At 38.2% G+C, this 24,744-nt stretch overlaps 1 protein-coding gene across 8 annotated transcripts in view; it reads left to right on the top strand.

Moving 5' to 3' along the window:
- PPP1R9A (protein phosphatase 1 regulatory subunit 9A) overlaps nt 1–24,744 on the top strand; it is a 321,919-nt gene that overhangs the window by 223,518 nt on the left and 73,657 nt on the right. For all 8 annotated transcript variants that reach the window (XM_077765379.1, XM_077765381.1, XM_077765377.1 and 5 more), the window contains exon 7: nt 20,490–20,645. In XM_077765379.1, coding sequence (XP_077621505.1) covers nt 20,490–20,645 — 156 coding nt within the window. The remainder of the gene's footprint in view (nt 1–20,489; nt 20,646–24,744) is intronic.

The raw sequence follows: 24,744 nt of genomic DNA, 5'->3' as shown, positions 1-24,744 counted from the left end.
AGGCTCTGAGCTAGCTGTCTGCACAGAGCTCGATGCGGGGCTCAAACCCACGAACCGTGAGATCATGACCTGAGCCGAAGTCGGACTCTCAACCGACTGAGCCACCCAGGCGCCCCAAGTCAAGTATGTTTATTTTAAAAATGGAGATTGGATTATGATGATAAGAGAAGCCTGATAAATAGAAATATAAAACATTTTTAACAATTTGCTTATAGTCTTCAATTTGTATCTTTAAAATCATTAAATTTAATTACATCCTTTAGTTTGTGATCCTAAAATCTACAGTACTGTTCATTGTCCTTGAAACCTAGAATCATAAGATGCTAGGAAAACGTTTAGATGAAAATTGTATCCATGCTTGATCTGGCTTAAGCAGTGTATAGGTTCATACACACACACATCTCCTAGAGTTAGACATCCGCCTTCACTTGGAAGATCCTCTTTAGAAATATATTCATTATATGTGAAAACATTATTGTTTATCATATTGAGCACAGACAGGAAGATGGATAGTGTAAGGGAAGATAGAGGTTAAAATAGAAACCTTTACCTAAGTAATGTCATCTTTTGTAGTTTATTTTCTTTATTTTATCATAATGCAAGTGATTTGAATATTTTCATGTTATCTTCTTTCAGACTACCACGTTGTGATGATATTTATTCATGAGTGACTTACAAAATACTAAATAAACTCTATCAAATTTTCTATGTCATTAAATTCTTCTGAGAGTATAGACATTATACATCCTAGAAATCATGCTAGAACAATTCTGTAGCACAGTAATGAACCACAGGCTTTGCACTGTTAAAGAGATGTCACAGAAATAAATACAAAGGACAGTATTTTTCCAACTTTAAGAACATTTGTAAGCTGAATATAATTTCATACCAAGCAGGTGCCTCTTATAAAAGCCACCTAAAAAGGCACCATGGGAGATGGACCCTTTCAGCCTTACTGTCCAGTGGACCCGAGGGATCCTGTGGCTTTCCCACACCCCTGCTCCTTCTCTCTTCTCTTCCTGGAATGCCATTCCCTGCACACATTCTTTCTTGGTCACCCTTGTATGCCCTGTAATCCTGTTCATATTTCAGGTCTCAGTTTAGGTTTCATGTGTCTTCTCTGCAAAGCCCTCTTAGACTTTCTCAGGTGGGTGGGGGGCCCTTTTCTCTATGAGTCAGTAGTACTGCACATCTCTCTCCCTCTATCATTATTTACCCGTAAATATCCCCCACTAGTTTGTAATGTCTTCAATGACGGGTTTCAATAGCTGGTTGATTTTTTTTTTTTTATTTTATTTTTTTTATTAATTTATTTTTTTTTACAAATAGTTTATTGACAAATTAGTTTCTTTTTTTTTTTTTAATAGTTTATTGTCAAATTAGTTGCCACATAACACTCAGTGCTCATCCCCACAAGTGTCCTCCTCCATGCTGGTTGATTTTTAATATGTAGTACATGAGTCTAGCACTGGGCAGAATAGAGGAAGCCAAGAAATTGAACTGAATTGAATCCCTCAAAAGGTATTAAGATGAGCATTGGAGAATAGAGTTAAATGAGGAGAATGAAATTTAGTTAGGAGAATAATCTGAGATAGGGAAGACTGGCATCGTGTACATGGTTAAAAGGATTGTCAAGCCTAGCAAGACTAGAGATTGCAGATAGGGACTGAGGAGTAATCTGTACTTGTCCTTTGGTATTTTAGATTTAGCACTTTTCCATGGGCTTTTACTTCCATATTTTACTTGTTCTGAAAGAACATGAATTTGCAAGAAGACCTTGTCTCTATCACACTGCACCAGAAATGTTTGCATGTAAAACGAGAAAAAGAAATGAATATACATACTTTATTCCTTGAGAAATTTTGGATTTTAGAAATAGGAATTTGGTGACTCACATTGACATGATTTCTTTTTAGTCATAACTGAATAAACATGCAATAGAAACAGAATAGTTGAAATAGCCTAAGTGATGTCAAGATCAATACTGCATAGTTGGCCATCTTCTCTTCTCTTGCCCAATAGCCATTAGTCATACAAATATATTTTCATCAGCAGTAAGAACTAAATGGTGACCTGACTGAAGACCAGTGTACTAAAGCAGCTTTATTATGGAAGTTTAGCAGGTCTTATAAGTACTCCCATTTATTTTAAACTGATACTGATGCTTGTAAGGGTAGTGGTAAGAATTCTTAATGGATTTCTGGAATTCCAGTTCTTAAAAGGATTTTAAAAATTATTTTATTGACATAAAATTGACAGAGTAAAATGTGTGGATCTTAAGTGTATAATTTGATTTTTTAAATCATTATATATTCATATTTCATATATTAAAGTCAATGTTAATGAAGGATCATCTATAAATAATAAAATGCACCAATTTTCAATGTATTTATATAGGCAGACAGTTTCATGAATAACCACCATCACAGTCAAGATACAGAACATTTTCATTACCTCAAATAATTTCCTTATTGAACTTTGCAGTTATTCTCAGCCAAAACCAACCATCTATCTGTTTTCTAACACTATAGATTAATTTTATCAATTTTAGAATGTCACTTGAACAGAACCATAAGTACATACTTTTTAATATCTGGCTTCTTTCACCTTTGTAATGTTATAATTATCCTAAATGTTCTGCATATTATGATGAGGCTGTAATTGATATTGCTTTGGGTTACAGTAGACAAAGCCCAGTGCCCACCCAAAGTGGGCTGTCTAATTGGAGAAGCTTGAGTCCCATGGACTACACTACTTTATAAGATGAAAAGCAATCTAAACTTTTCACTGTGTGAGAAATTGCCTTGTTAAACCTTGGTGCTGGGTTGAAGGGAAGAAAAAATTTTTCCTGAGACACTTTGATCACAGCAACCTGAATTTATCCTACCTTTAAGAGAAAAAAAAAACATACCCTTTATTGAGGCATTCATCTTCAACCAAAGCCTAAATTTTAAAGCTAAAAAAAAAAAATGAGCTCACAATTTCAAAGTACAAATCACCATGAGTAACAGACAGCAGAAGAGGGTGGATGCCGGGAGGAAGTGAGTAGGGAAGGGAGAACAAAAGAAGAAAGGAAAAAAAGATAAGACCTCAGTTATTTTATCAATTATACCAAACTGGAACTAATATCTCTAGTCCTGTATAACTTCTTCCAGAGGACAAAAATGAAAGTAGTACAACTCTGATACTAGGAATGTAGTAAAACCTTGAGAGTGTGAGATATATGAGGTAATGAGGTATAACCTCACTACCAAACCAAATAATGATGATAAAGAAGACTTACAAGCCCATTGTATTCATAAGACAATACCAAAAAAAAAAAACAGAAACAAAACAAAAAGCCTAAATAAGATATTAAATCGTATCCAAGAACATTTAAAAGAGATATATGATGATGTTGACTTTAGCCAATAATGCAAGTATGGTTTCATATTTGAAAATCAGTCACTACTTGCATTTGACATCATACCAGAAGGCAAGAAAAGTAAAGAAGTGTATTGGAAAAGAAGAAATAAAACTTTTTTGAAAGTTTTATTTATTTTTTGAGAGAGAGCAGGAGTAGGGGAAAGGCAGAGGGAGAGGGAGACAGAGAATCCCAAGTAGGCTCCGTGCTGCCAGTGCAGAGCCCAAAGTTTGGCTCAAACCCATAGAGCCACGACGAGATCATGACCTAAGCCGAAACCAAGTCGACACTTAACCGACTGAGCCACCCAATGCCCCAAGAACTAAAACTGTTATTATTGCAGGTGATGTGATTATCTATTTAGAAAACCTCAAATATACCTATAGATCAATTACTACAAATATTATAAGACTTTAGCAAACTTGCCAGGCATATAATTAATATAAAATATAGCATGTATTTCAATGTGTCTATGGAGAGAAAAAAAACTTATAAATTATTAATTACTTTGGGAAAAGGCAAGACATAGGTAAGACCCTCGTGGAAAGAATTTTATTGAAATATATTAAAGAAAGCTTATCTGAAAGGAAAAAGCAGCTTTGTTTATGAATTAGAAGACTCAGTAGTTTAACTGAGTTAGTTCTCTCTAAGTTGATTTATACATTCAATGCGATGCCAGTAAAAAGAATTGTAAAGAATTTAAAAATAGAATTTTGGTGAGCTGTTGCTGAAATCCATAGGAAAGAACAATGCGCCAGAAAAAAAGATAACATTTTACATGCTTTAGAAGAGAGATATTTATTACTAAGCTGTAGAAATTTACTCCCTGGAGCAAAAGAAGGAGCAAGTTGGTCAAGGAGTCCGGAAGCAGTCCCTCACATATATGAAAATCGGATTAGTCATGCAGATCACACTCCAGGTGAGCTTGAGAACGTTAGGCTTCTCAGTGAAAGGAAAATGGTGTGGTTGCTATCCCCATCTCAGTCTGTAGCCAAAAATTCGCTCCAGGTGGATCAACTACTTAGATGCAAAAAGAAAATTTAGAAGACACCGTGGAAGACGATCTTTATGACCTCAATGTAAGAAATTTTTCTACACAAAACACCTAAGAAAGCAAAACTATAAAGGAAAGGGTTGAGAAAATTGACTACATTAAAATTAAGAGCTTCTGTTCACCAGAAGAATACCTTTAGGTAAGCAAAAAAGGCAGGCTGGAAGCTGGAAGAGAATATTTGAAAACCAAACTGATAAAAAGCATAAAAAAAAAAAAAAGCACTTCTGTGAGCCAATAAGAAAAGGATAAAAAGGATACTATTCCCTTAAAAAAATTTTTTTTAATGTTTATTTTTGAGACAGAGAGACAGAGGATGAGCAGGAGAGGGGCAGAGGGAGACACACACACACACACACACACACAGAATCCAAAGCAGGCTTCAGGCTCCAAGCTGTCAGCATAGCCCAGTGTGGGGCTCAAACCCACGAGCCATGAGATCATGACCTGAGCTGAAGTCAGACGCTCACCCGGCTGAGCCACCCAGGTGCCCCAAGGATACCATTGGCTTTAATGGTCATGTCATAGAAGAAGAAACCTCCGTGGCCAATGAACATATGAAAAAAATACCCAAACATATTAGCAATCAGGATGTGAAAATTAAAAACCAAAATGAAATACCATTTGATATCTCCTGAATTGATTTAAATGGGATATTTTAAGTTTTGGTGAGGATGTGGAGTTAAAGGAACTTTTATTCTCTGCACACGGGAATATGAATCGGCCATCCACCTTGAGAAACAATCTGACATTATCTAGTGAAGTTGATTGAACAGTATATTTTCAACCAAACACTTAGTAAGAGTTTTGTATACATGAGCTATAAGAATTGTTCTAATACTTCTCTTGTCAGAGAAAAAAAAAAAAATTGGACACAACTGATATCTTTACCAACAAGAGAATGGGTGAAAATACCGTGGTGCATTCTTACAGTGGAATGATGTACAGAAGCTGTTTCAGCAACGCCACGACAACTGGTAGAATCTCAGGAACATACCATTTAAGTATGAAAGGCACACAAGAATACAGTAGGATTCCATTATATGAGGTTTAAAGCTATTAAAAACAAATGATACATTGGTTTGCTATACATAGATATAAAAATAAAGAAAAACCAAGAATGATAATATTCAGCAGAATTACTTTGAAGGGCAAGCAACTAAACTCGGAGCAGGAGAGCACACACAGAGGACTTACCATGTGGTGATACTGCTCCTTTTCTTGTACTAGGTTGTTCATTGGTAGTGGCTTTATCATTATTCATATACCGCCTATATGTTTTATAAATATCTTTCTGTCAGTTCAATATTTAATGAAAAAATTAAAATCTGTCAGGTACAGTTCTTACATTAGCAGTTCCATGGATATACAGTGACCCCGACCTCCTTCCTGCTCCCCAGCACTTAATGACTCTGAGACTCTGCCTCGTACTTGCCTCAATGTGACAGTCTCATGATACTTCTTTAAAATTACACCTTTCCCCACCCAGCCCCAGACAGACCTAGTGAAACAGGATATGTGTTGTAGCAGGCCTCGGATGATGGGAGTTTGAGGGAAGGGGTTCGCTGCGATCAGCGCTGGGGTTGTCCAGCCTAAAGATGCCAGAAAAACTGACCTTTGAGTCCTGGCGTTGCAGAGACTTTGTCAGAAAGAATTGTTGCTGCGAATCATCAGATAGCCAGGAGGAAAGGAGTAGACTTCTTCTCTCTCAAAGGAAATTGTAAAATTGAGATTGTATTTAGCATTAATTCACAGATAATCCATAGAAGTGATGCCGTATTGATTTTACCTTTTCGTTTGTATTGATTTTACCTTTTTGTTTCTATAACTCCTGGTTCTATCTGATGATCTGTTAGCATCTTTGCAATCCCATGAGTCGCTTTGTATATGCACACACCCTATTTTCCCAGATTGAATTTGCTGTATAATTATAGATTTATTAAAATCACTGTATAACATGTGCCGCTTTGGTCCCTGTAGTTGTTCTCTTCTGCAGATTATAAACTCGGGGAAATACAAATCTCTGTGTCCCTTCCCACAGTTCTGCTGGCATCAGAATAAGAGCTTCCTTGTTTCCTTGGCAAGTAAACTGAAACACAAGGAAGGCTGCCAATCTGAAATTGCAGTGTGACATTTGAATTACAGAGGTCTGCTTTGGTCTGTTGACTGTTCAGTTCTGGATCTCAGTGGGAAAAATAGGGATCTTTAGTTCCCTCTTCATATAGAATATATTTATCAGGGACTTAAAGACAGTGGCATTTATATATTAGTGAGTAGGTAGCATTTGTTAGGAGGAATTGAATTAGGAGTATTGAGTCATGGAAAAATATAGTACGAGCCATGAGATCACTCGCTATTTTGTTTTGCTCGCTATTTTGTTTTGGAAACAATAAATATATATGGTAAAGAATTTAAAGCACTTTCAAGGCAACCTGTCAAAGGCCAAATAACCATAGTGTAAAAGAATCATCACAGTGAAGGATATACAAAATAAAAGTATGAATTTAGAATTGTTTGTTTAAAAATATTGTATTTGCAAGAAGTTTTTTGTTGTTTTGGTTTGTTTTCTGTAACTTACAAGTTGGGTCAATATTGGATATGTTCAAGAAATAAAAAGACCAGTTTGCCTGCAGGCAGAGTATGTGGAAAGGATTACAAGTTGGACCATCTTTGAAAAGGTAAATTGAACAATATCTTAGGGACTTAAAAAATCAGCTGAATTTCTAGACTTTTTTTCCCATTAACTAATAATTGGGAAACAATTCCCCATGAGACCTTCACACTTCTGAGGCACTGACTGCCCTTTGTTCTGGACTATCCAGTGTTTGTGTGGTGAAGAGTCTTGGAAGGTACAGACAGTCCTCTCCCCTGGAGCAAGGGTGGTAACATTGCCTGTTATAAAAGGTGCAGGTTACCTAAACTTAGGGTTCCTCTCCACACATGCCTGCTTGTGCAGTTATCATCCGGCCTTCTTCTTGGCATTCTTTGGAAATTGGGGTTTGAGGAATTAGCACAAAAATATGATAGTCTGTGTCAACTAGTACAAACATAAGGAATAGGGAAGTTTCTGGGTTAGAGGAACATTCTGACCTTGCTTGGACCACAGTCATAGAGAAACACACTGACACCTGGCTTGAAAGGAAGGGCTTTTCAATTGTCACACTCAGGAGCCTGGGAAATCTTTAGAGCCTAGTGAGTTCAGTGTGGAGGGAATGGAGCAAGGCATATTATGCTAATTAAGGAGAAATAGCAACAGTTAGGCTGTCTTTTGACTCAACCCCTCCTGCAGTTTATTATGCCAGCTGTAGTCATTCGGACAGTAAAAGGACTCAAAGTATTTTGTGGCGCGTCTTAGTTGCTATAAAGGATTGTCAACATTGGCCCTGTCAGGGAGAGATCTTTGAGACAGACAAAGTCCTATGGGAAACCATCCATGAGTATTTGGATCCTAACCGGTGTATAGTGCGGATGAAAGTAACCTGCTGGAGAATGAGAGAGTGTCCTACAACGATCTAGCTAAATTCTGACAGTCAGCCTTACCACGTTGGAAAACTTCCCCATTCCTTATGTTCTAACTAAATCCAACTTAGTATTGGAACCCAGGTTGAGATAGCCTCCATAACAGTTGCTGCTAAGCTGTGACTGCTGGGTCAAAGACTCTCCAAAGCTAACTAGGTCATATCAGTAATGGTATATAGCACTTTATATGGCGCTTTAGGTGGTAGACACTGGAAGTTTGGTTAAACTTCCATGAGAAATGACCGCACCACTCAAAACTGAAAATAAATGTGATTTATTAGTGGCACAAAGCTGCCCTCTGCCTCTATGCCCCTTGATGACCTCCCCTCTCTAACGCGAACTCAGCTGCTGCAAGGAGGAAGGTGACCAGGGGTCAGGCTAAGATCTTTTCTGTCCTCCAGAGAGACTAAATGCTATATAAACCCCTTGAGTATGCTGGGAAACTTTGGGGGGGGAGGCACTCAACTTCATGGTTCTGTGGATACTGGCTTACACATCACCACCTAACTCATCCCATCGTGAGAAAGGATGACCAAATACAACTGATGTGGTTTGGGCCTGCCCACAGTGGGAAGGGAAGCAAAATGGCCTTGTGGATGGAACCCTTAAGGCAGATGCAACATATTTTTATGGCTTCCACTGCTACACGTATAATGGAACTGATGTGTTATATATACACCTGCCCTTCTTTATCCCATCAGTGCCCGTGGAGATTCTCCCATTCAGGGATTGCCACATGGAGGACACTAATAGTAGCACATGTAGGTCAGTCACTCTCCCTATTTTCTCCCAAATGGTCCAACAGGAACAATATAGAATTCTGGGTCAAAGAAAGAGCTTATTTAAACATGTAATGGCTGCCAGACGACTCAGCCATTTCCCAACATAACACTGCATGTCTGATGCAGCAACCAAAAAAAAGAAGGGAAAAAAAAAAAAAAGCAGCTATTAACCTTCTTCTAAGTTCTTGTGGGAACTGAAACTGCATGTCTGACCCATGGAGGCCTTGTGACCCTCTGGTCTAATATTTTCAGTTTGAGATAGATCAGCTTGAACACCTGACCAATAAGGTCGGAAAGGTCCAACAAACCTTGCTTGTCAAATGGAAATGATAGATTCAAGAAAGCTACCAACTTGGCCCAGAAGTATCTTAGATTTACATGAACAAGCAGTTTTCCATTTTGTAGAAACATGGACTCTAGCTCATTGAGGCCTTCAGTTCCTAGAGGTTTCTCGAAATGCATGGGCTTGGTTCACTAAGGGTTCAGCTAAGCTGTCTGTCTACTAGCCTGTCCAGCCTCAGCACTAGCTGTGCAGATCCCAAAATGGACATGGTCACTTTGCTCAATGGGCATAATACAAGGCCCTTCTTAAAGCTCTGCCCAGTACTTCCCTTGATGAACTTTGTTATATATATATATATATATGTTTCTTTTCTTTTAACTGACTTTCGAGCTATTGTCAATGATCTGATTAGTCTGTCACTTGGAAAATTACAGACTAACAGGTTAAGTTTGGGATGGCAAATCATGGAAACAAATTGTGGCAATTGATCAGACTCTTTGAGTTGCTCACATAGTTTCATCACAAGGGCAGTCATAAGAGACCTTATTTTTTTAAATAAACACTCTCATTATATCATGTAACCCTTAGATGAGTCTAGAGATCCTTCTGTAATGAGACTGTTCTTGGTTACTTTGGGCTGCTTCCCTGAGTGATAGCTGACTTATTTTTTATATGTATCGTGCAGGCAATTATTCTAGGGTTGGACTCATTTAATTAGATAAGGTGGTACAAAATGTCTTCCTAACTTTAGGTGATGTGATCTGGGACACTACCCGAGTCCTGGAAGGCATTCAGTCAATCTCAACTTGCTGGTCAGTGTTGTTATAGATGATAGAATCCTAGACTTTTCTTCTTGTGGGCCAACACCAAGTCTGTACAATCACTGATACATCCTGCTATATCTGGACTAATACCTTAGGCCAAGTGAAATAAATAAAGAAGCTTAAGGATAAAGCCACCTTAGTTTCTAAGGTAGCTGCCAATGGTGTATAGGACTTATTTAGCCAGCAGGGTCTGAAAGCTTGGGGAATATGTTTGATCTCAGTTACTGTACACTGGACTCATTCTGCTGCTTGGAGTTCATTTAATAGTAGTCTTAATTATATGAAATAGACTGAATGGGTTTAGTCCCAGCCACTTTGGGTCACACTGATCAGTGTAGCTGAGAGAGAATCAGACCAATGAGAAAATTCATCAGAAGCCAAGATGATATAGAAACAAGGGTAGATATCGTTGGAAGACAATTCCCCTGTGGGTCTCTGACTTCTCTGTGTGTCTTGTGAGCAGAAGCACTGATAGCCTGTCTTTCAGATTACCTTTCTAGTGATGTTTATATAGTGAACAGCCTTGGACTAGAGTGTCTCTCTTTAGGACACATGAAAGGCTTACTTATTACACATTATGAAAAATGTATATATGTATTCTCTAAGTTCAGAATTCTTCTTTGGGGGGTTATATTTCATTTTTCTCCAGTAAATGTAATTATAGTTAGAAACAATTATTTTGGGGCGCCTGGGTGGCTCAGTCGGTTAAGCATCTGACTTCAGCTCAAGTCATGATCTCACAGTTTATGAGTTTGAGCCCCGTGTCAGGCTCTGTGCTAACAGCTCAGAGCCTGGAGCCTGTTTCAGATTCTGTGTCTTCCTTTCTCTCTGCCCCTTCCCTGCTCTCTCCATCTCTCTCTCAAAAATAAATAAACAATAAAAAAACTTAGTTATTTTAAGAGAATTTCTTCCAAGAAAGAAAGAAAATGAAAGTCTTTTAAAAAAATATTTGGTATTTGAATACTCATCAGCAAATTCAATAGAGTAAAATCATTGAAGTGGGAAAGAGTTTGAGATGGATAGAATTAGGATATTCCTAGAAAGAAAAACTTGAAAAACTGGTTGAAAACTGCCTAAATGATGGAATATTTCAAATTGTAGTACATGTAACTGCTACTCCTCAGCTCCTTTTTGTTTGTTTGTTTAAATTGAAGTGTAGTTGACACACAATGTTACATTAGTTTCAAGTGTGGAACACAGTGATTTGACAAGTTTATACAGACTGCTATGCTCCCCACAAGTATGGCTGCCATCTGCCACTATACAATGCTATTACAGTACCATTGACTATATTCCTTATGTTATACCTATCATCCCTGTGACATTCATTCCAGGACTGGAAACCTGTATTTTCTACTCCCCTTTACCTATTTTGCCCATCTCCCTACTCCCTCCCCTTTGGCAACCATCAGTTTGTTATTTGTATTTATGGGTCTGTGCCTGCTTATTGTTTGTCTGTTTATTAGTTTTATTTCTTATATTCCATATATAAGTGAAATCATATGTTATTTGTCTTTCTTCGACTGATTTCACTTAGCATAATACCCTCTTGGTCCATTCATGTTGTCCCAAATGGCAAGATCTCATTCTTTTCAATGAATGAGTAATATTTCTCTCTCTCTTTCTCTCTCTCTCTCTCTCTCTCTCTGTATATATATATATACATACACATATATATACATACATATACATACATATATATACATACATATACATATATACATACACACATATATACATATATATATACATACACATATATATACATATATATACACATACATATATATATACGTATATATATACATACATATATATGTACACACATATACATATCCACATTCTTTATGCACTCATCTATCAGTGGACACTTGGGTTGCTTCCATATCTTGAGTATTATAAATTATGCTGCAGTAAACATAGGGGTGCATATATCATTTTGAGTTAGTGTTTTTGTATTTTTTTGGGTAAATACCCAATAGTGGAATTTTTATTTTTAATTTTTTGAGGAACCTCCATACCTAGGTTCTGAATTCTTAACAAAGATTTTAGTTCACCCTCTGCTTCATTTTTAGACCATGTTCTGGCAGTACCCTGGGTTTGAACTTTGGAAACTATTTCTTATTTTTAGAATCAAGATGCTCAAAACCGTCAAAGTCTGAGTTCATTTCTGTTTAATGATTCTCTCAATTTCTCTCTTTGGTCACATTTTACGATAAGCAGCAAGGAGAAATCAAGCAGCGCCCTCAACACTTGTTTGGAAATCTACTTAGCTAGATCACGCCGTTCACTAGGGACATTTCTTCCTTCCTCCTTATAGAAGGTGATAATGTTGCTAAGCTTTCTGCCACTACACAAGAACCCCTCCCCACCTCCATCCCTCCAGATTTCCACTTACAGTGTGTTCCAGGCAATGTAGGTTTGTTTTAAAATACTCTCCAGAATCCTCCTAGCCCTCCGTCACTGCCTGTTTCCAAAGCCATTTCCTCATTTTTCTGCATTTGTTATGGCAGTACCCCCTTTCTGTTGCTGTATAGCAAATTGCCACCAAAACTCAGCAACTGAGAATAGGAAATATTTATTTATTACAGTCTCTTTGGGTCCATTTAACTGAGTGCCTCTGACTCAAGATCTGTCCCACGGCTGCAAAGGTGTCGGCCAGAGCTGCGGTCCTCTCCGTCCTCCACTGGAGGAAGATCTGCTTCCGGGTCCACTTGCAGCTGTTGGCAGAACACAGGAGGTGCAGTTCCAAGCTCCCTCGAGTGACCACTGGCACACCTCGGGCCCTTGCTGGCTGCTGGCCCCAAACCTCAGTTCCCTATGACGTAGGCATCTCCAAAGAGCCGCATAACACCTGGCAGCTCATTTCTCAAGAGCGAGAGGACGAAAGAGACGCAAGTCATAGTCTTTTCGTAAACCAATCTCAGAACGGACATCCCATCCCTTTTGTTGTTTCTAGATTTTAGAAGCGAGTCACTAGGTCCAGCCGATGTCCAAGGGAGAAAGGATTATAGAAGAGCATGATTACCCAGGAACAAGAATCCTTAGGGATCAAAGTAGAGCCTGCTATAGTGGAGAATAGAGGCCCTGCTTTTCAGGAGTACACTGTCTACAAGGAAGGAGGAGAGAAAAAATAAAACTAAAGAAGGCATTAAAATACTGTAAAATCAAATGCTAATTTATAAACTGTCTACCACAATTGCCAGGAAATTTTAAGAAGGGAAAATATGAGGTTGAGTCGTTACCAGAACATTATAGGCAGATCTTAAATTTGTCTAGTCAGAATTATAGGAAAAATAATTTGTCAGCAAATTATCTGAGGAGCTGAGTCTATGGAAGGCCATAGCCATAACTTAGATGTTAGATGCTTCTTGCTTAAGAAACATTCTAGACAGTAGAATGAAGTGAGATATCAGAAAATATTCTGAGAACAAAGACTGACAAGAAAAATTTGAATGACTTGAGAAATGAGAGGAGTAGTGAATATGTATCGTGGGCCAAGTATCATGGTGGATGTTTACATACTTTATTTCTTTGAATCCTCTCTATATCCTATGAGCTTGGTATCTTTTGGGCCATTTTATAGAAGAGGTGAGCCCAAAAGATAGAAGCTAAATGACTTGCTGGCTACCGCACAACTGTGAAATTGTTTTTTCTCTTTTGGGGCCCTGGTCTCACCAACCTCAGAGCCTATGCTTTCTTTGCTGTCGTTATCCTGGAGAAGCCAGGGATGGTGAAAATGATCATAATCATAAAGTCATGTTGTCTTTTAGCAAATTCTTGGCACTATGATTAATACTTTGAAGGTATCGCTACTGGAAATTCTTCCAACAACCTTATGAAGAAGATACTGTTATTACCATCTTACAGATGAGCAAAGAGACCAAGTGGCCTAACATTACAAAACTAGGACACACAGAAGTCAACGGACAGAAAATGGAAAGAGAGATGCCTTTGCAGAGAAGGAGGTACTTTTGCTGAAAGCCATCTGGATGGCTGGCACAGATTTAGGAATTTTAAACATTAAAGTGTTAGTTTGAGGTCTTTCTCCTCCAGAGAAAAACCAACTCTCTTCTATTCTCTAGCAGAACTGAGTCTGAAAATATATATAACCAAATTCAGATCCAGTAAACAAATTCCAACAGAAACTGCATAATCAAGGCTATTTTTATGATGAGCACCATTTAGTTTCCCGGAATTTACCAGAGCAAACATGGCTAGAGCAAAAATTACTGCTGATGGTTGAACCTGACAACAAGAGAAAATCCCCAAAAGTGTCATTGAGGCCTGAGCTGCAGCTGGGCTCCACCATATTTCTTACTTGAAAGCTGAGAATTAACAGGAAAATCAGGGCTCTGCTGTGCTGTGCAGATGCGGCTAAAACTATTAATTTATTCAGCAAACATTTGTTTAGTGCCTACTATATGCCAAGCGGTGTGCTAGCCACGCGGGGATTATGAGAATAAGTCATACCTGGTGCTCTCAAGGAGCTTACAGTTGACAGCGGATAATAGGAGGAGGCAGATATAAAAAAGGCCCAAGTTTTATGAGTGATGCAAGAGTCTTAAAGTAGCAGCTTCATAGGACGAGTGAAGTAAATGGTCTTCATCTTGTCCCTGGAGAGGAGGGGGAAGCATAAGTGAGCAGAACAGAGGCCTGGAAGTTTTCTTGGTCTTGGGTAGAAGCTGATGCCTCCTCCAAAACTGCGACTAAGAGAAGAGGGGCAGGTTTAGGAGAAAGAAAAGCTTCACTTCAGAAATAGCCAGTTTGCTCATAGAAGATTCATGTGACACAGTAGCAGGGTCTTCCAGGATATTATATTTATGAGACCAAAACTTAGCAAAGGTCTGGTTATGTGATGCAGACTTGGAGAAGCTTTAGTGTATGTTGCGCTGTAGGATTAACACCATGACTGGAAGCTGTTGCTTGTTTTGGGCACCTACCATGTGCCACACCTTGTACTGAACACCATCTAACTGAACCTCCCAACAACTTTGTTACACTAAGGAGATGTTTTTATCCTCACTTTACAGATGAGGACATTGGAACTCAGATCGGGAAGCTAACATTACCAGCATCGTGCAGCTAGGATTCGAATCCAGGCCTAAGTGACTTCAGAGTCCAGAGTGTTTAGTTGGTCTCCACTTAACCGACTCACCAATATAAGAGATCATGCCCCTTCCCTCTGTAAAACCTAAAATGAGGTCTACAGCCCTCCTGAGTGTTCAAAGCTCGAGAATGTCTATGTGCTTTTGTTCCCAGCAGTCAAAAGTTAGATACTTAATAAGAGGCAGAACCTGTCAGCTAGCTGTCCTTATTGCTGTTTTAATAAAATAAGTGCTCTGATATGATAAGACTATAACGGAAGTTGTCTATGAATAGGAGATGAAGTGCTTCGGGAAGAGACAATAAAGATGGGTAGCTCAAGAAAACCAGATGTGAGAAGGAAACATAAAAGAGACAGACCATAAACATCTGAGGAGTTTTGCATTCGTTTCACTTTGGAAGTTATCTTTTCCATCCATTTTAAGACACTGCAGCAATTCTATAGATTGTGTGTTGTGGTGCTGGTTTGTATAAGAAACAGCGCATGAAACATCAGTCAGCAGACCCATAAGCCAAACCCTTCGAAGGATACTTCTGTGCACTTGCCCGGGGTGAGCATGTAATCAGGAAAGCAGTGGACAAGAGGTTTGGTGCTCACTAGAGGCAGGTGCAAGTCTTCAAAGTGAATTGGATGAAAATGTTCAGAGATGTGGAAGGTGAATCTCAACACAACACTATTATGCACCAGCATTTTTGGGGAAATACGAAAGAAACGTATTCCCATTTTTTATCCTATGAAGCTTTACTTTATTTGTAAACTGTAAGCAGCATAGAAGAAAGAGCATGGGCTTCGGGATGTGTTAGATGTGGCATCAGCAACAAATTGTCTATCATTGGGTATAGTCCTGTGTCTCAGTTTCCTCTAATTACAGTGACGTAGTAAACCTCTATCACACAGTTTATAAGGAATGTAGTGTTGAGCACTCAGTAAGTTACAAAAGAATTTTTATTCATTTTTTTGTGCCTTTGGGAGGGTGACAAGAAAGTATAAGAATCAGGGGCACCTGGATGGCTCAGTTGGTCCCACTCGGTTTTGGCTCAGGTCATGATCTCACTGTTTTTGAGCAAGCCCCACATTGGGCTCTATGTTGACAGTGCGGAGCCTGCTTGGAATTTTCTCTCTCTCCCCCTCTCTGTCCCTCCCCTGTTCATGCTCTCTAACCCTCTCAAAATTAAAAAAAAAAAAAAATACACTTAACAAAAAAGAAAGCATAAGAAATTAATCAAGAAGGTAGATGAGGATTTGTGAAAAGGAACTCTTACTATCTCTGTCAGTTATTGCATTTCTTTTAAAGCGGATTTTCAGGTTGGGACAAAGAACTTTCAGGAGTCTCTGTTTACTTGAACTGGCCAGAAATAAGGAGGAGATGGATTTCAATGGAAGTACTTTCTTGTAGCATGGTTTTTTTTGTTTTTTTTTGATGCCGTATTTTCCATCTTCCTCTGTAAATGGCAGATTCAATCCAATCTAATTTTGAGGTTTATGAAATTCTACTAACCTATCATTGCTGTAATTTATTTTCAGATTAACTGTAAAAGTATTTTCCATTTTCAGTAAAGATCAAAGAATCGGAACACATTATTCTTAGTCTACTAAATGGAACTTTTTAACTTTTAGAAGATTATGAGGTTCTGTAGTAAATGCATCCTTTATTATAAACTCTATTTATGTTAAGAATGGTAAATGATTATCAAGAGAGAATGGCAAGATATATTTTTAAGTTCTTATTTAAATTCCAGTTAGTTAACATACAGTGTACACCCAGGTGGCCCCTTAAATCCCCATCACCTATTTAACCCATCCACCTACCTACGTCCCCTCTGCTGACCATCAGTTTGTTCTCTGTAGTTAAGAGTCTATTTCTTGGTTGGCCTTTTTCCTTCTCTCATTTTTTTCCTCCCTTTGGTCATTTGTTTTGTCTAGTTACATTCCACATGGCAGGATTGTTTTAAACCTTCTATCCAGAGCCTCTAATAAGTAATGGACACTAAAAAAACCCTCTCTTGACCCTAGGATGCTTATAAGACTAATTAGAAAGAGAAAATATTAGTAAATGGCAAGATAAAAGATAAAAAGAATTCCAGCTGGAGCGCCTGTATGGTTCAGTCGGTTAAGCATCGGACTTCGGCTTAGGTCATGATCGCGTAGTTCATGGGTTCGAGTCCTGCGTTGGGCTCTGTGGTGACAGCTCAGAGCCTGGAGCCTGCTCCAGATTCTGTGTCTCCCTCCCTCTCTCTTTATCTGCCCCTCCCCTGCTTGTGCTCTGCCTCTCTCTCCCTCAAAAGTAAAAACACATTAAAATTTTTTTTAATTAAAAAAAGAATTTCAGCAGAATTGCAGATAATTTGGATATTAAGGAGAGGAGGTGGGCAAGGTAAAAAAAAAATGAGTCAAGGGGAAGAATTCTCTTAATAACTTATATTTATGAAGGTAATTTTGATAATTAAAATGGATGTCAAAGCCAGAACTATACTTAGAGATAAGAATTACATATATTGTATATACCCTATTCCTGTTATTCACTGTAAGAAGTATTAAAAAAAATAAATAGAATACTGCCTTCTTAACAAATGGCTTCACAGGGTTGGTTTGGTTTTTTCTTTTATATTATTGAAAGCCTCCTTAGGAGGCTATAGGTATTACCAAGCAAATGCATTTGTCATTCTTGGATATATTCTTTTAAAACTATTTGTTGAGATCCTATTATATGGCAGGCCCCTTCTAGGCACATGTTTATATTATTTTCCTTACATGTAGTGAAGAAGTGTCTTTTTTCAAGCTGGCAAAAGGAAATCAAATTATTCATTTCAACTTTATGTTTATAATATGCCACATTGTCATCAGATTTTAAATTTAGCTTAAGATTTTATTGAGTCATTCAGGAAGTCCATCAAATAGATGATGTAGAAGTGAATCTTATATACCTGGTTTAGGCCTTTGTTTTTTCTTAATATTTATTTTATTTTTGAGAGAGAGAGCACGCAAACGTGTGGGGGAGGGGCAGAGAGACAGAGGGACAGAGGATTTGAAGTGGGCTCTATACGGACAGCAGCGAGCCCAATGTGGGGCTTGAACTCATGAGCTGTGAGATCATGAAATCATGACCTGAGCTGAAGTCAGATATTCAACCGACCAGGCACGCCGGTTTAGGCCTTTGTTATAAAGGCATGGCTTTGCTGCCAGTTGTAATTAGGTTTGAAAACAAGCACCCAGTCTATATCTCGAAACCAAAACTTTCACCAAGATGTCAAGATTGTGTACTTACCAGCCTTCCTACACTTCCATTAACCAACATTATTAGGATTTACAAAGTACCTATTGGTTCTAAAAACATATCTAAATAGGAGATGAGTTAATTTACAGAATATCACAAAAAGTCACACCAAATCTGGAATCAGGATCCTTTTAAGATTTATAGGATTTAGGGACACCTGGGTGGCTTAGTTGGTTGAGTATCATAAGCTCAGGTTGTGATCTCATGGCTTTTGAGTTCAGGCCCCACGTCGGGCTCTGTGCTCAGACTCAGAGCCTGGAGCCTGCTTCAGATNTAGGATTTAATCATACCAGTAAGTGGAAGTTACCTGGAATGCCAGCCCCAGTGCTCAGCTACCTTCTCCTGCCAGTGCCAGAGAGATACTTGAAATGGTGTTTATGATTTACACAGTTTCAGACTGGTTTCTAAAGAGTCCTCGGGTTCTGTGTGGCGAGGCACTATTTCATACTGAGATACACTGAGTTTACGTTGCTGTGCAAATGCCACCGAAGTCGAGGTGGTCACAGCCTCTATGTGGAGAAGTAGTGTCTAAAGGTTGCTGAGGCACTTTGTTCACCCTAGTGAATGTTCCTCAGGTTCCTTAATGGGAATCGTACCTACTTCTGGGTCCCCGAATTTAAAACAAGTGTGGAGAGGAGCCTGGGTGGCCCAGTCAGTTAAGTCTTCTACTCATGATATCAGCTCAACTCATGATCTCGTGATTGGTGGGACTGAGCCCCGAGTGGGGCTCTGCACTGACGGGGGGAGCCTACTTAAGATTCCCTCTCTTCCTGCTACTTCTTCTCTCTCCTTCTCTCTCCCCACCTCCAGTATAAAAAAATAAACATTTTTTAAAAAAGTGTGGAGGACTTGGAGAGAAGTCTGAATGTATAGGTGCCAAGACAAGTGCAGAGAATGAGACCTATGAGGAAGCCAGTTCTTTTACTTGAAAAGGAGGAGTCAGAATGACAATTTAATAATCTTTCAGACATTAGGAATTATTACATTGAAGTTAATGACCAGAGTTTCTTCACGTGCAAACAGTAAAAGAAAGAATTTCAGCTTAGCAAGAAGAATATAGTAAAGATCCAAAAAAAAAAAAGCAGCAGTCAGATGCTTAGCCTATTTAATCAAAGGAATAGATCACTCCACACACTTTATGAAAGTGTTTTTATAGGCAGTATGAATTCCTGTCTGTTTAATGTATTCAATATAATACTACCTGAAAGAACAGGTGCAAATTAAATGAACTTTCTTTTTTGACCCTGTGACTCAGTGATTTATCTTTAAATTATATCATAAGGTATAGATTTCAAACAATTATTTTGAATTAGAGTTTCATAGCCCAGTGCTGCCAGGAGAGAAGCTACTCTCTAATGATGTTAAGGGAGCTAGTTGTGTGGAGCCACATTTATTCCGGGAGTCATGAACTCACATACCTACAGGGGTCTGCCAGTACCACGGAGTGAAGCTAACAGCATGGAAGAGCACAGAGAAATAAAAGATGTAGTGTATTTGAAGGTGTGGGACCCAACCAAAGGAGGCAGCCACTGCTGACCGGCCAGTTGTTTTCATGTTGCAACATGCCCGTTTTGCTAGATTTTTGGCTTTCTCCAGGAAAACTAGAAATCTAGAATCTCATGTCACTCTTTTATTTAGCATTGACAAAATACTAAGATTCATCAAAATACCATGCAGGCAAAGCAGTACACGTCTGTGGGCTGTACGTTAGAAACCTCTGGCTTTCCTTTCGGTCACTTGCCAACCAACACATTGGTTAGCAAACAAAACAGAGCTGATTGAACTCTAAACCTTAGGAGAATTCATCTAAATCTCTGTAAGGCTTAATTAAGGTCCTTTCCAGTTCTGTGATTCTTTTGATCCTCCCTTCCTTCTTCCCTTTCTCTGTAATGGGTGACTTATCCACATAGTGGTGGGAATTTAAAGGACCTACTTATTTCCTTAGCAATAGAATTTTATTTCGTAAAACTGTCAGATGTTTAGACTGGAAACTTTTGTTGCTATACTAAGGATGCTACTGATGCTATTACATTTTTAGGAATGCACTTACGTATGGCATAGACATGTCACTTTGGATCTTTGAACTAACATTTGTTTCTAACATTGGTTGCATGAGGCATGCTTGACTTAAAAGCCCATTTACACTTCACCATTTGGTGACATATTTTATTCCCTTTTATAAAATATTTTCAAATAACCCACCTGGAGTAATGACGCCTGGATTTCTGAAATCCCCTTCCTTTCAGACAGGAGAATATGCCACAGATGAAGAGGAGGATGAGGTAGGACCTGTTCTGCCTGGCAGCGACATGGCCATTGAAGTCTTTGAGCTGCCTGAGAATGAGGACATGTTTTCCCCATCAGACCTGGACACAAGCAAGCTCAGTCACAAGTTCAAAGAGGTAAGCTGCTGATCTGCAAACCATTTTTTATACATGTCCATTTCATTATTAAGTTTACATTTTGTTTCAAAAATGTGTTGAGAATCCGTTTTCAAAAGAAAACTTTTTGATAACACATTGTCTTCAATCTCATTGAATTTCAAGGTAAAATTTAAGTAGATCTCATTCCACAGTCCTTAATTTTTAAATGCTTATTATTTGCCGTAGCGATAGCTTACAGCTTGTCTGTTCCATATTTTCAAGCTGCAGCTTAGATGTCTGGTTTTCATGAGTACAGGTTCTAATTTTTCAGTTTTATAGAATTTGGGGGACGTGATGATAAGCTTTCCTCTAAGGAAGTGATTTCTAAGAAAGTTGTTTTTCTTTTATTAAAATAGACAAGGTCCCAAAAGGAATCAGACAACATACCTAAGGAGTTTAACTGAAGAAATTAAAGTTTAATGAATGGACCTTGAACAGAATTAATAGAACTATCCAGGGACAGTGAAGTGCACAGGGACTGGTAACAGTAGGAACTTGTTCNCTGCTAAAAATTACGTCCTGGGGTTAAGGGCGGATGATATACACTCAGCCCCTTCTCTCTTCCTGCCGTTGCCTCCTATTGGCCAAACCCAGGCAGGAATCTGGAGGTCAGCCTCCTGAGGCCGGAGCTCTCGGAAAAGGGCCAAAAATGGACCCTGAAAGGGCAAATGCAGATAAGCACGTAAATTCTTCTTCCAAATTAACTACTCGGAACTCCAGCACGTAAAACNAGGGAACGCCCGCCATTATTGAAGGCAGGTATGTCATTATTTACAGCTTCCCCACAGTAACGGGAAGCACTGAGGCTTGAAAACCACTGTGGCGTGGTTTCGAGCCTGTTAGGGACTTGACCAATTTGGCAGAAACAGTTCTCCTGAACATGAAAAACAATGTTGATAATTGCAGGTTTATAATTTCTAATTTTATTTCTAATTTCTAATTTTCTTTCATTTATAACTTCTAATTTTTTCAAATATAATTTCTGATGTGTCAGCTAAATAGGTCTCTTTTTTATGTTCTGATGTTATACCTACTGCGTCTAATATATTGACTTACCTTTTTAATTCCTTATGATAAATGCATACTTGTGAGGTCAGTAACAAAGTGAATGTACTTTCAAAATGTAAATTTTGGGGGCACCTGGGTGGCTCATTGGGTTAAGCATCAGACTTTGACTCCGGTCATAATCTCGTGGTTGCCCCATGTCGGGCTCTGTGCTGACAGCTCAGAGCCTGGAGCCTGCTTCAGATTCCGTGTCTCCCTCTCTCTCTGCCCCTCCCCCACTTGCGCTCTGTCCGTCTCTCAAAAATAAAAAAGTTAAACATTAAAAAAATGTTTAAATAAAAATAAAATGTATATTTTTGTTTTTAAAAAAAAGCCCTTAAAGGCAAACCATGAGAGACTCTTGAATGCTGAGAAAAACTGAGGACTGATGGATGTAGGGGGGTGGGGGGGATGGGCATGGAGGAGGGACCTCGTGGGATTGAGCACTGGGTGTTATGTGGAAACTAATTTGACAATAAACTGTTTGTAAAAAAAATAAAAAATAAAAAAGCCCCTAAGTCTATTATAGAATTTTAGAAAATGCATATTTGTATAAATACCAAAAAAACCATTCATGATCCCAGATTTGTGGTATTTATGATTATACAGTATATACTGTATTAAATTCCTATTCTTGATACTTATAATTGCATTATTAGGATTTTCCCATGTCGTCAAATATTCATCCATAAATGATGTTTATTCACTACATGGATCTCTTATTGATCTACTTAATTTTTGTCTTATAACATTTCCTTTGCTTGGGGTTTAAAAATATTATTATTAAAAGTTACACTGCAGTAAGTATTTGTGTACTTTTCCTTAGGATAATTTCTCACAGTGGAATTATTCGATCAAAGAATATCAGTATTTTGGGGACCCGTGGTACTTAATACCAAGTTGCCACCAGAATGGCTTTTCTCAGTGACACAGAAATTTATTTATGCCAGCCAGGATGTTGAGAGTGCACATTTCTCTTCCACCTATTATTATTTGTCAGGTTGAACCGTTTCCATTTGTATAGTACACAGAGTCCTTGAGGCAAAATATATGGGTTTTCCAGATGATTTATGACTATTCCTAGTTCTAAATCAGATACAAACATCTTGGTGACAAATGAAGTACACTATTCTATAATGATCACAAAACTCCTTTACAGTAGGAATAGCAATGCCTATCTTAGGGCCAATTCTTATAAAGGCCTTCTAAATTAACTGATATCTTCAAACCAAAGAGCAATGCAGAAAAATAAAATTCTTCTGGAAGTGGCTGCATGGGAGGAAGAGATAATCTAGGGACCTGTTTCTCTGCAGTTCCGATTTGGCCCGAGAATACAGATTATCTAGAAGTGTAGAAGGACCACTTGTTCTTTAAAAAAAAAAATCTTCTTGAATGTTATAACTCTCAATCCAGCTTTGAGGCACTGAAATCAAGGTAGTATATCTGGGCAAAAGCCTATAATATAGTTTACCCGTGTTGCCAGTTGAGTACAGCCCTACTCTTTGGTAGCTAATTGAGCTGGAAGTTGGGTCCACATTCTTTAATGGAAGCTGAAGAGTATAAAAACCAGAAAGAGTATATGGAAGTCAAGGAGTCAATGCTCTGTAAATATTGTTTGAGTTGTGTACACCATTGTGCAGACATCGGCATGATCTAGACCTAGCGGTTGGCGAACTATGACCTATTGGCCAAATCTAGCCCACTGCCTTGTGTTGTAAATAAAGTTTTATTCAACACTGCCATGGACGTCTATTTATTTATTGTTTGTGGCTGCTTTCATTGCTGTAATAGCCAAGCTAAGTAATTGCACAGAGACCATGTGGCCTGCAAATCCTAAATTATTTGCTATCTGACTTTTTACAGAAAATGATTGCTGACTTTGGTGTAGTCCACCGCATAATCTGGACCCATTCTGTGTAACACAGCTGATTTATTTTTAGCCTGAGTAACCAAATCTGTAGTTTTCTTTTAATTTTGGTTCTTAAGAATTGGAGGTTTGTCCTTACCTCAAGATTAAGCAAATACCACATTGTTTCACTTTTCATTCTCATATTTTTTGTCATATATTTAACAGATTCATATATTCATTACTTTAGGAGATGGCCACTGGGTATCAGCCATGTGGCATTCCATTTCAGCCTTAGTATCTTGTACACTGTCACTATCGTAGTTTTAAATTTCTTTGTGTGATTAACATAAATGCCCAAACATTCAAGGCACTAGGTATTTTTCACAAGATTACGTACAAGTGGGGTGGAGGTGGAGAGTCATGTGTATTGGAGTCTGTATGAAGTCTTCTATAACAGAGAGTTCTCTCAGTTGCATTAAATCAAAGAGAAGCACATGATGTCCTCTTTGAGCAAAATGTATTTGACTGACATTATCTCAATCAGTCCTACTTTTGGCCAAGTTCTTATCTTCCTACCAGCCTCTACGCTCCTCTGTTTCTGCTAACTCTTGTAGGTTTTCACATATTTCTTCACATATAGTAAGTGGTTAAATATTTGGTGAATCAATGGTATAAAGCATATACTGGAAGTTGTTGTATAATTCAAGACAGGTACCTAATTTAATTTCTCCAAGTAGTTGACAAGATAGCTGGCACTTTTATTAAACACTCATTTACGCATTTCCCTCTGCTTGGAAGGCCAGCATTATTATCTACAGAACCGGTGCCTTTACACTCTCAACTGCTTTTGGCTTTATAATCCATTCTGTTTTCTCATTCTTTGGTATAATGCTGTTAGAATATAGATTGAATATTGATGGAGTGAATCAGATTCATCTAACTCTTCAAAATTCCGGTAGTGTTCAGCCTATTCAAGAAAACATTTGAATCACTTTATTAATTCCCTTGGGAAAACTTCTTTGCATTTTTATTGTAATTACATTAAACTAATAAATTAACTTGCAGAGAGCTGGCATTTTTATCACAATGACTCTTTTAATCCAAGTTTATGTAATGTATCTGTTTAATTCAAGTCTTTTTTTTCCTGACCCTCTCTAACATTTTATCGGCCCCTCTGTTAGTTAC

Source organism: Crocuta crocuta, unplaced genomic scaffold (assembly GCF_008692635.1).
Source record: "Crocuta crocuta isolate KB4526 unplaced genomic scaffold, BGI_CrCroc_1.0 scaffold14, whole genome shotgun sequence".
NCBI lineage: Eukaryota > Metazoa > Chordata > Mammalia > Carnivora > Hyaenidae > Crocuta > Crocuta crocuta.
The sequence above is the reverse complement of the archived record's forward strand: the minus strand, read 5'-3'. Positions and strand labels throughout refer to the sequence as shown.